Here is an 11875-nt window from a genome sequence, read left to right on the forward strand (position 1 = left end):
TGTGGAGAAAAGGAGGCTCAGGGGTGACCTTATCACTCTCCACAACTGCCTGAAAGGAGACTGTGGCCAGGTGGGGGTCGGTCTCACCTTCCAGGCAACCTGTGACAGGACAAGAGGAAATAGCCTCCAGCCATTAGGTTTAGGTTAGACATTAGAAGGAATTTCTTCGCAGAAAGGGTGGTTAGACATTAGAATGGGCTGCCCAGGGATGTGGTGGAGTCACCATCCCTGGAGGTGTTTAAGAACGGGCTGGATGCTTAGTGCCCTGGTCTAGTTGACATAGTTGTGTTCGGTCGCAGGCTGGACACGATGATCTCCCTCAGAGGTCTTTTCCAACCTTATCGATTTTGTGAAGCCGTGATTCAGTGAAGTTGCCCTTGCCCTGTTCCCGAGGCAGGGAGAAGGGGCCGAGTGGCGGCAGCCGGAGACCGTAGCGCGGCGGCGGGGCAGCGCCAGGGGGCCCGGCTGGGGCGGTGACACAGCGGCCTCGGGGAGGCGGGCAGCGCCCGCCCGGGCTGTCGGTCTGGCGTGCTGCCCGTGCCCGATGCCGAGCCAGGGCCCTTTGGCACCGGCCGCCGCCGCCGCCCTGCCCGCGGAGCCGCGGGAGCCGCCGTGCCGGGTGCTTTGCCGCCAGCCGGGACCGCCACCGCGCAGCCCGGTCCCGCCGGCGGGACGGGACGGGACGGGGCTTCCCGCCTCGGCGGGCGCGCCTGCGGGATGCTTAAAGGACGGCGTGCGGCGCCAGGGAACGGTGCGGTGGGCGGCGAGCAGCTGGCACCGCCTCCAGCGGGGACCGGCGCCCCGAGGGCTGGCCGGGCTATAAAGATTCCCTCCGCACAGGTTGCCACGAGAGTAGGCTGCTTGCCACGCACCTGCCCGGAGCCGACCCGCTGGGAGGGATCCTGCCCCACGTCAGGGTACCTCTCCTGAGGTGGCGGCAGCGGCTTCAGCCAGCTCCGTCTTCAGACAGAGACGGAGCGGAAATTAGAAAAAGCCTCCCGGAGGACGAGCAGGAGGGATGAGGACTTGCTCTGGTAACAGTGCCCCGTGGGAGGGCAGGGGCTGCCGGCGCCCTGGGGAGACCGATCCTCCCGGCCGTCTCTGCCCTGTCCCCGGGACCGTGGCTCCCAGGGAAGCCTCGCCAGCAGCTAGGCTGGATGGAGGGTGATGTAGGGTGAATAAACTGAGCTGCGCGGTTGCTAAGTGTTGTGTCTCTTGTTTTTTTCAAGCATGACGCGATGAGAACGCTTGGAAAAGACCTGAAGTGGAGCAGAAAGCACAGCCCACAGAGAGCGGCTAAGGTAAGGACAGGCACAGACGTTTGCGCTCCTTTGTACGCACTTGAACTGAGAGTTCCACTGCACGTTTCTGGGGGACAGAGGGAGAAAGGGAGGAAGGAGAGAAGGAAACCATGGAAAAATAAGTAAATTTGAAGGAAACCCCACAACATGTAATTTTTATTATTTTCTATTAATCCTTATGACACTTATTCAAGTTTAGCATCTGCAATGTCAGAAAAACACAAGTTATGGTCAATTGACATCTGTTTGGGGGAGGAAACAAAAACACCTTTGGGCTTCTTTCCTGGTACACTGGAAGAGTCACTTACTCTTTAAAAGCAAAAGTTGCATGACCTGGTTTAAAGAGTTGTATAGATTTGCAGAGCTCTCTTCTCATTGGCACTGCAAACTCAGTTACCTGCATTTAGGGGGTGGTAGATGATAAAGGACACCACAAAGAACTCACGAGTACAGTAGCAACATAGGTAGGAAACGTATTAATCACAAAAGTAATTGCTGAACTGTTTTCAATAGGTAAAATCCAGGCAGCTTGTGTCTTAAGTTGACATGAATCACAAAAACAGGTAAGACTGTAATGTGCAAACTGATGGAGTGGGAAGTGAAAGTGTGGGTGGGATTGACCACACTGAAAAGAAGTGAGGCAGGTGATAAGCAGTATGCCATTAAATATGACAATATAGAAATGTAATTTCTAGCATGTTGAGAATGTTGCTTCAACATACGTATTTTATGTAAGTGACCCCTTAGGGAAAAGCCGTGCTGGTGAAGTGAGCAACGACTGAGCTCTGGGAGACAAAACTATGGGTTTGGTGGTGAAGGGGAACTAACAGCCAAAACTGACGAGAATTGTAACAGTCTGGCAGTGCATGTTAGCTGGCTGTTGTCCCTGATGTGTCCACAGCTGCTAGCTGCACTCCATATTGTTTCATTCAAAAGCATCACGGAAAACTCAGAGGTGGCCTCCTCTTGCTGTGGAACAAGAAGAACTCAATTAGCCAGTACTTTCTGTGGCTGCTAACAGCAGCAGCACTCAAGGAAGTAAATGTTTTATGTTTTGTTTTGTATCGAGTTAAGATTTATTTTGAGTGATTTAAGACCAATTTTGAAGGAACAAAGTGAAGGCTTCAAATGCAGTATTAATTTGCTTTATACAAAGTGACTACCTCAGTACCTCCCTTCCAGCATGACTTCAAAGGACTTTCAGTCAAAATGGATGTTGTTCCGTCAAAATGTTACCTCCATCCAGACTAAATTCATAAGCTTCAGTCCTGAAACCTTTGTTTGTTCTCCATCTGGGTGGCTGTAAATAGATGTATGCTATGGCTTCTAACCTACAGGTAAGTTGGACTATAGAGTAACCAATGATAATTGTAATGCCAAAATAAAATTTACTACACTGAGTTTGACTCTGGGCTCATCTAGACTAAGGGCAGGGTTGCAACGGTGGCCACAAATGAATGTCTCACAGACAAAAGGACTGAAGTAAGTGCATATGATACAAATTAACCAGTAGAGGTAACATACTATACTGGTATTTCAACAATTAAGACAAGAAACTGTTTGCAACACTATCCAGTTCCTTTTGGACAGCCTGGGAACTCCAGGCAGGGTTTATACTACTGCTCTCACTTGTGTTGGTCTTCCTGAGTCAGACATTTACTTGTGACATTTATTTCTTGAAGCCACATACAGCTTGAACTTGTATATATACATATATGAAACATGAACCTTAAAACAGGTGAATAATGCTGAATTTAGGTAAAAAATAAGGAATGTTTCTAGATGTATTATTTCAGGAGGCATCTCCCTCATAAGGACCCTGTGTCTGGCAGGCAGTGTATTGCTAGTTGACTGCTGTACCTAATGCAGCAGTCACTGCTGCACTGTCACCAGCTGCAGGGCTGGCTCACCGCTGTTTCAAGGCAATTCCTTTGGAAGGTGTTCGGATTCATGCAGGAATTCGTGATGGTGGTGCAGCTGTGTGTGATGGGATGGCAGTGTATGTTGGCTGCTTGAAATTCTGACAGCAGCTAACATGCAGCTGCTCTCTTTTCCCACATACCTTGGTCATCAAAATGGAGAGCTACTACTTTTGTATAAGAAATCTTCTTGCTTCTCTTGATTATTGCTTTCCTTGACTGCCAGGCAAATGCAAGTGTTATCTTGCATTTCCATTATTCTAACAACAGTGAGAATTTTTGATTGACTTAAACTCTGGTGTTCATCTACTTAGATACCAGATAAATATCTGGACGAGGTAAATAATAAAATATTTCAAAATTATTTAAGCTCTTGGGAGCTTTTTCCATCCAAAAGTGGCACAGTTAAAAATTTCACATGCATTTTAAACTTGATTTTAATTTTTTAAATTGTATTATTTGGCAGATATTACAATTTATTTAATTTATTTAAAATATTTCAAGGGCTGAGCAGCTTGATAGTTTCTTGAGAGGTATTTTTTGTTTGTTTGTTTTAAATTAAGTAATTAGAGCCCTCAATGGCTCAAAGTCACTTTCACTAACCTCCTAAATACTGTATCTGAAAAATAATTACCTTTCCATTATATGTGATTTTAAAAGTCAGCCTTAAAGTTTTTCCTCTCTCATTGCTGCTCTGAATAATTTAATTCATTAATATCAACACATTAAAACAACTGCACATAATCTTACCAACCACACAGTGTGAATAGGACATACCAGTATAATTGGAATAGTATAGTGGAATATACTATGAATAATCCACTAAATTCAAGTGAAATGTACTTGGGATAAGGGCTGGAAGCACATTGATGTTTTTGATTCATGTTACACTGCGAGCTTCTGTCAAACAAGCTGCCACAGCCAACAGAGTGTTAATTTTATTCTCCTCCTGGCACTTCAGCCATCTACAGAGTGCCCAAGAAAGTCTTTGTTGCCACTTGTTTTATCTCGGTGCTGCTGTATTTGCCTTGGACAGTGAAGAGAAAGAGCCCCAGTGCTGGTGAAGGTGTGCAGAGTCATGGCCATGCCCTCATTGTGTGTGGTGATTAGGCAGTGTATTGTTAGTTAGCTGCTCCTCAGGCACCAGCAACTGACTACACTGTCAGATTAGCACATCACTGTCGAGACAAGGATGTAAACACTGCTGTTATAAATATCTCATAGTTCCCTATCTGGTCCAGGACCTGCCTGGTTCCCTGATTGAATGGAGCTGCGCTAGGTTATGCAGACTGAGTGAATGCAGGGTTTAAAACAAAGTGTGTAAGTGATTATAGAAGTAAATGTAGCTGTATTTCACGTGGTTATACAGCTACCCCAACTGGCTTATAAACAATCTGCTGAATTATGTAAATACTAAGTAACAGTTTCAGGTTTGAACCCTATGTGAGCATGTTTCTCCTACATCACTAAATGTTTGAAGGAACATTGATGTGTTGGCTCAGCAAAAAACTCTTTTTATTTGAATTTACAGGAACATGTACTACTGGTGATGGAAATGGATTTAGAACATTTTCTAAAGGTAACTTCAGATAAATGGTATTTGTTTGAGAAAATAAGGAATGTCAGACCTAAGGAGTGAAGGAAGCATAAGATGGGAATGAGAGGTTAGGATGAAAGATAAAATAGGTATCCTCAAATGGATATCAAATAACTTTAACACTCACAGACTGACCTTTGTTAAGCATCATAGGAGGGTAGTTTAATCTTAAACTGGAGGGATTATTCAAGAATCCAAGAAATAGGTTTAAATCTGTTTAAAATGTTGGAGTTTTTTACATGCTATATTTTAAATTAACTCTAAGTGGATATTTTTACAGACACGAATTAACACTACTTTCTTGGCTTTTGACTGTAGATAACTGTTTGTTTATACAACAGTATTCTGACTTTCAGTTTATTAATTTGCCTTTCAAGGTTTGTGTAGACTTGGCCATTAAAGATGCTTTATTTTTACCATATAAGTAGTAAAATACTTTTAAGAAAGGTGTGATTAATTTATCAATGATCTGCCCTAAATATTATATTGGAAGAGCTGGCATGTCTCATGGTGTTTAATACAAACACACTTTTGAGTTTTTGTTAAGGAGGAATGTTAATTTTTTGAGGAATGTTAATTAACAGTAAATTTTGAAAAACTTGAACTGTGTAAAATCAGGACTGAATGGTACCTATACTGAAATTTCTTCAGAAGATGGTAGTAGTACATTGTGACTAAATAGTGGAATGGGAAGTTCCATGACTGTTTTCTCAGACAAAACCTTTTTTTTTTTTCTAGGACTCTGGAGTGAATATGATTCAGGAGGCTGTGAGTTAAGTAATTCTGTCCACTTGTTTGCTAATATCACATGTTCTTTCTGAATACCAGGAGAGACACTTAATCTTAATGCTGGCATTGAGATATTCAAGATTGCACTGTGTCCTCTGAAAAACCATATGAGCTTTAGTGAGCAAGTCACAAACGAGGTGTACACATTTCCTTCCCTCCTGATCGCTTTCAAACAAGAAAATCACACCACACTGTTTATCTTGAGTGTTTTAAGGACCCAGGTGAGATTTCCCATATGCTGAGTAAGTCTCAGGCATTACCAGGACTAAAACAGGCATTTTTTTGGGTCTTCCACTAACTGCACCCAACATTTCTTTACACCTACTCTTTTTTTATTCAATGGTACAAAAAGAGCTTTGTCATTTTGCATGAACATGCATGCATGTTTTAGACTTGTACATTTTCAAGTTAAGATAACTACCTTTATGAGTAAAACCTTGTGTTCTGCTACTTAGTTCCATGGACTGTTGAGTACTCCCAGCGAGGGGAGAGGAGCCATATCTCAATTCCTTTCCTGCTCCATCAAAACAGAGAAGACCTATGCCAAAAACCATGTTCCCACTACATGTCACACTGTACATGCAGGAGGAGACAGGAGGTAAATGCAGAACTTCAGCATAAATCAGGCACTGTCTTGACAGATTTGAAGAGGAATCTTTGGGGATAATGGCAAACAGTGCAGAGTCTGGTCTAAAACACCAGCAGCAGGCTTGTTTTGTCTAATGAGACTTTTACATAGTCCTTTACTGGGCTCTGAAATTTTAAGTGTATAAAATTGTCATGCATTAAGTTTGAATTCCTTTCCAAAAAGATGTTTGCCATTATTGAGAGTGCCTTTGTTTAATCTTCCACATCAGTACCTTTACTCAATCGTCATAGGTTATTTTTTGTGAAATTCTCAATGAATTCAATAAGTGAATGAAAAAAATCCTCTTTTAAAAAAAAAAAATCACTCTAATTTCTCATCTTTTTTATACAGCTGAGTGGCTGTCTTTACTGTAAAATGTTTTGAAGCGCTTTAAGAACAGCATAATTCTACCCATTTTTTCATATAGAAAACTCTACTGAGACACTGTAAAATTGTGCTGTAAAACTGAATTGTAAAATAATCAAAATATGAAGCAAGCAAATAAACTTATTTTCTTTTTTTTTTTTTTTTTGCTTCTTTTAATAATTTTGTTTTCTACTCACAATTTTTTTGCAACTGGCAGCTTCACAATTGAGCAGTCTTTCTTGAGAAGATATTGCAAAGCTGGTATCTTCAGTCATATTTGTGTCTAGAAACCATACTATGGATGTCTCTGGGTCCCATGTCTTTCAGAACAGGGCAATTATGTGTTAAAGGAATATAAAATCTGCTTGTTACTTGTAGATGGGGGAAAAACCCTGTGTAAATACTGAGTAATTTATTAATAAACTTTCTTTCTAACTATCTACCTGCTGGTGACAATTTTAATTTAATTTGCTACTGTCAGCAATTCAGAAAAAGAAATCATAAAGCTGTTATGCAAACAGGTGGTCCCTCCCTGCAAGGTACTGAGTGCCTTGCCACACCAGTAACCTCAGTTGTTCTTGAGGCCACGGCAGGAGCCAATCCAGAATTAACAGACAAATGGCAAACACCAATGCTAAAGAGTAGCAAAATCACCTGATGGTTCAGCTTCTAGCAACATTTCCCAGGGATGTAGAAAGGCTGTGTATACCCATGGTGTTGAATGGCTTTTTCAGAGGTCTTCTCTCTTCTTCATGATAATCTGCCTGATTAATGATATTACTTCTGGTTTGATACTTTCTATTGGCTCTTCTGGTCTCCAGAATTTCACAACTTTGCCCTCAGGGCTGACAAGGTACTTCCAGAAATTCCATCGAGGCTCTTTCTTTGAAGAATCTGTAAGGATGAAATCAGATCATTTTAGTGACTTATACCTGGAATTATCTCCAGGCCCCACACTGTGTCTTTGACTAATTATGCTATTGACCATTTATGAAGTAATCCCACCGTATTTTTTGCTAGTAGTGTGGGCATAGATTTACTGATTGCTGATGATCTGAAAAGCTGGAACTCAGTGATGCTCCCCCCTTCCTGTGAAACTGTTTGAGAGTTCCTACTTTTACTATGCTTAACTTCCTAGGGAAGATGATACAAGGCCTGCATATTTATTCAGGGATCCCCAGTTTTATGTCAGTTTTGGGAAGTGAGATGGGAACAGGCAGTTGTACTGGTGATGGTTTAATTAGGCTGCTTTCACGAAAAGCTCCAGTAGATTTTGACTGGAGAACATGTGTTTGGTTGGGAGTGGTGCTGAACCCTAAACTGATTTATTGAAGTTTGGGGCCACACTTACTCTGTAAGTGGACTAATTTTGCACTAGATTGTTGGACAGTGCTGTTGCCATCCTGTTGCTAGTAGTCACAGTCACCAAAGGGTGGTATGGTATGATGTTCAGCTTTCTGATTGTCAAAACAGTTACATGAAGAAAACAGGTACTACAATTGAAAATGTACAGGAATTTAATGTGAAACACAGAAATGCAGGAAGAGAAAAACTTTGTTTCAGAATATTGAAGTAACAAATCTTCTTTCTCTTTGTGGGTGAACAGCATGTCAAATAAGAAAATGATGGGTAAAAATTGTTTTCTTTATAGGTATCAATGTTTTACTCTGATGGCAGGGATATGTAGAATCTGGATTCATCCCATAAGTGGGTGCCTTTGTGCTCTAGTCTCTTCTAGAAAAACTGAGAGAAAACACAGATGATTCCACTGGACATCTGGCAACACAGGGTGACAAAGTTACCTGAGGATTTTAGTAGCATAAGAGGAGGTAGGAATGAGCATTGTTACAATGACAATGGGGACCACTTAAATGACTGCTCAATAAAAACAATTTTTAAGTAAACAGGAGGTATTATAGAGGATATGGCATGTAAGTGTTCTGGAAAATACTTCATTAAGATATTGAAAATAGTTCTCTGACAAGAGGCACTATGAGAGACTCTGAAGGCAAGGAGATGGAATACAGGTTCGGGCTTTCTGCTACTTTATCTTCTGGGTAAAATGCTGCGTTAGAAAAGGGTTATGTTTAAGCTATTTTTGACCTGGTCAAAGCTCAGGAAAATTCAGAGAGGCTTTTCAAGTGAGATCTTTGGTCAACTGAAAGGAGAGAACATTCCATTTTGCTCATGAGAATATGAGGTTGTAAGTCTGTAAATGCTCCCTGTATTCATACAGGATTTTGCAGGCTAGGCACTGAAGTTCGCATGACAAATTAAAACAAATCAGTGGTTATATATAACTAGTATATGCAAACCTGCTTTACAATACAGTTTACATAAAGGTGGACATGGAACCTAGCTAAAAATCTCATCTGCATGTAGTTATATAAAATGTTCTAGTAACTTTATGAACCCTATAACTCCATTTTTGTCCATAAGAAAAGTTTTTTGGTTTTTTTTTTTTTTAAATCACATACTTTGGAATAGGCAGGAGTTTCTAGCTCTAGCATTTCTAACAAAATGGATGTTCCTAGCTGGGCTGTTCAGAGAAGGCCAATTTTACAAGCAGTGAGGAGAGACTCTTGTTTTCAGGATACAATTATTTTTCCCATATTTTTGATATCCAGAATGAAAAGAGAGTAATTGTATGCTAAGTGCCTGTTTCTCTCCATACTTTGTGAAGACTTCAGTGTTTCCTGACAAAAACATGCAGCCTGGATTCAATGAGAGAACCACGGTCACAGACAGCTTAGATACATAAAATAAAACAGTTACCTATTAGAAATTTAAAGGCAGGATCTGCTTCTGATCCTAGGATCTTGATTTTGTGGAAAACAGGGAATGTTACTCCATAGTTTCCTTTGGCAAAAGATTCTATTTCCTGGCTTGAACCAGGCTCTGATTCTCCGAACTGGTTGCAGGGAAACGCCAGCACAGTGAAGTGGGAGGGACCAAACTCTCTGTGCAGTTCTTGTAGCGCGATGTAATTTTTGTCTGTGTATTGGCAGTAACTGGCCACGTTTACAACCAAAGTTGCCTTCAGAAAAATAAAGTTAGAATAGTAAGGGAAAAGCCTATAGATGTTGTAGAGGTCACAATTAAATCTTAAAATGTCATTTTTTATTATCACGATGGCTACTCTCAGAAAGCTAAATGTAACCTGTCTGATCATCATTTCATTAAAACAGATAAAGATGAAAGCAACTGAAGATATTTACTTCCAAACAAGCTGCTGTAAAAATGTAGTAAACTAATAAACTTCATTTCACAGCTTTGTTTAAATATAAGCATTTTAAAAAGCAGATATTTAGGACATGCACTACAATCATATTTACTAGATAAAATTCCAAAATCTGAACCCAACATTTCTAACAAAGATTAAAACCCACCAATTTGCCTGTTTAGCTGTATTGATTTATGCTAAATAATATAATTTATTTTCTTGATTTACTAGATGTAATATTTGATTCCTGGAGCAAGCCTAGATAGAACAAATTTTCTCCAGTATGAAGAACAGGACTTTAGCACAAATCTCTGCCAAAAACTCCCGTAACCAAACCTTCTATTTACCTAGAAATGCACATATTTTTTGTCAGTATGGATTCAAAAAAGAAATAATAACTTACTTTTCCTCTGTATTTCTCCAATGAAATGATCCTTCCTCGTGAATCCTTGACTTCAAAAGAATAAAAATCTTTGATTTTAGGTTTAAAAAACCTTAGTTGCAGCAGGCAGAGAATGGTGGTGCACAAAAGCATTGACAGGAAGACAACAAAGACCCTGGTTTTGGGCACTGAGTACTTCAGAGGATAACTAGTTGTGAGAGGCTCCATTTTTGAAATCTTTGGAGAGGAGCCTGGACAGGCCTGGAATGTGAAGGAGGAGCTGAAACATGAGACTCTCAGCTGAAGCCGGAAAGAACACGCTGCTCATTTTTGTCCCTGTTGCAAAACAGCTGCTACGTTTCGGAGTGCCTGCTGGGCTTCTGGGCTCTCGTGTAAAGCATGGGGATCTCTCCGGGAGGGAAGGGAGGGGGAGAAGAAATGAGTGAAAAAGGTGTAACTATCACCTGAGGAGGATGATTGAGCTGTGTGGGGATACTCCAGTGTGGGTCTGCGCTGTCTTGAGAGCTGCTGGGGACAAGAGCGGGTTTGTAGCGCAGCTCCAGCACACCCCCTGGGCCCCCCAGATGTATCTGGCCAAGGTGGTCAGCAGAAGGCAGCTGTGCTATCAGACAGACTTGGAAAAGCAGTCTGGGGGACAGCTGTTCGGGTAGGAAAGAGGGAATGGCTGAAAACACCCTGTTTACAAACTCAGCCCCGCATCTCATCAGCTGCTGTGGGGTCACTGGCAGCTATATAAAACTCTTTTCAGCACATGGAGCAGAGAAAAACTCCTTGTTAATAGGCTGTCATTAAGGAAGATAATATATAATGTGGATTCTTTTTGCAATGAGAGTGGGGATGATAATGGAAAATGGGTTGCTTTCTTAATTGCTGCTGGCTACCTGGCAACGAGCTGTACTGAGATGGTAAGATTGAAGGTCTGCATGAGAGAAGAGTTAGCTGATATAATGTGCGGGTTGTGGGTGGGCAGATGAAAATCCACGACTCATGAACCAGATGCCCATGAGACAAAACAGCCACGTTTATTGTGCAGATCTCATTTATACACTTGATTCAAAACTCCCGGGCTTAGATAGCTATTGGCTGGGATCTCTCTCCACCCAGATCTTTGGCTAGTGATGTGCTTCCTTCTCAGTTTGAGTGGGGCTGGCCAAGGGTCCCCTGTAACCCCTCTGGGACATGTTCAGCATGAACTAGGCTACCTGAATTAGATTTGTATTATGGTCAGATTTACCTTGTCCAGTCCAGGCCAGCTGTACTGTGACAATATTGTAACAAGCTGAGAGTCTCAGGTGTAAGCCATCCAGTGATGCTTTGCTGCTTATGAGTTTCTGCTTACTCTTTTCCTTCCTGGTACAAGCCACCATTGAAGAGTCATTTCTGCCTCTGTTGGTTTTCCATGTCACCTTGATTTTTTCCTGCACTTAGAGGATGCATTTTAAAGGCTGGAAACAGAAGGAGGTTTTTGGTATGTAAAACCTGAATCTGGTTGTTTCCTCCTTTTTAGTGACTTTAGTGTTGCTACCAGGGTCTTTGATTTGTACAATATCATAATGATATGTTCAACTCTTTCTACAATCTCTAAATAGCTAAAATCCATGTTCACTTTGTTTAACAAGACTATAGAGACAGTTTTCTATTGCTCTGCT

The 11875-nt window shown here is 41.5% G+C and overlaps 1 protein-coding gene and 1 long non-coding RNA gene across 4 annotated transcripts; one reads left to right on the top strand and one right to left on the bottom strand.

The window, feature by feature from the left end:
• The first annotated feature begins 866 nt into the window (after positions 1 to 866).
• LOC147648520 (uncharacterized) lies at positions 867 to 6101 on the top strand. Its single transcript, XR_015280505.1, has 6 exons — positions 867 to 1034; positions 1230 to 1301; positions 1815 to 1864; positions 4752 to 4799; positions 5556 to 5585; positions 6062 to 6101. It is a non-coding gene; the product is annotated as an uncharacterized LOC147648520 (long non-coding RNA).
• Positions 1429 to 10479, bottom strand: GPX8 (glutathione peroxidase 8 (putative)). Of its 3 annotated transcripts, XR_015280504.1 has the most exons (4): positions 10227 to 10479; positions 9376 to 9637; positions 7255 to 7494; positions 1429 to 2270 (listed from the first exon to the last, which is right to left on the bottom strand). XR_015280504.1 is itself a non-coding variant. In XM_086868003.1 (3 exons), exons 1-3 carry the CDS (start codon positions 10431 to 10433, stop codon positions 7331 to 7333), a joined length of 633 nt encoding a protein of 210 aa, XP_086724129.1. In that variant the 5' UTR covers positions 10434 to 10479; the 3' UTR covers positions 1429 to 7330. The 3 variants fall into 3 exon arrangements, 2 of the variants coding, with proteins under 2 accessions (XP_086724129.1, XP_086724130.1); XM_086868003.1 differs by having other exon boundaries at positions 1429 to 7494; XM_086868004.1 differs by lacking the exon at positions 9376 to 9637 and having other exon boundaries at positions 1435 to 7494.
• Between the last annotated feature and the right edge of the window lie 1396 nt (positions 10480 to 11875).

This window comes from Cyanistes caeruleus, chromosome Z, assembly GCF_971803275.1.
Source record: "Cyanistes caeruleus chromosome Z, bCyaCae1.hap1.1, whole genome shotgun sequence".
NCBI classification, from domain to species: domain Eukaryota; kingdom Metazoa; phylum Chordata; class Aves; order Passeriformes; family Paridae; genus Cyanistes; species Cyanistes caeruleus.

Excerpts from the sequence above, each read along its gene's own strand:
- GPX8 (XM_086868003.1), bottom strand. The coding sequence starts at position 10,433 with ATGGAGCCTCTCACAACTAGTTATCCTCTGAAGTACTCAGTGCCCAAA. Across the intron at positions 9,638-10,226 it reads TGGAGAAATACAGAGGAAAA|GCAACTTTGGTTGTAAACGT; the intron begins GTAAGTTATTAT and ends ATTTTTCTGAAG. Across the intron at positions 7,495-9,375 it reads TGCCTTTAAATTTCTAATAG|ATTCTTCAAAGAAAGAGCCT; the intron begins GTAACTGTTTTA and ends TCATCCTTACAG.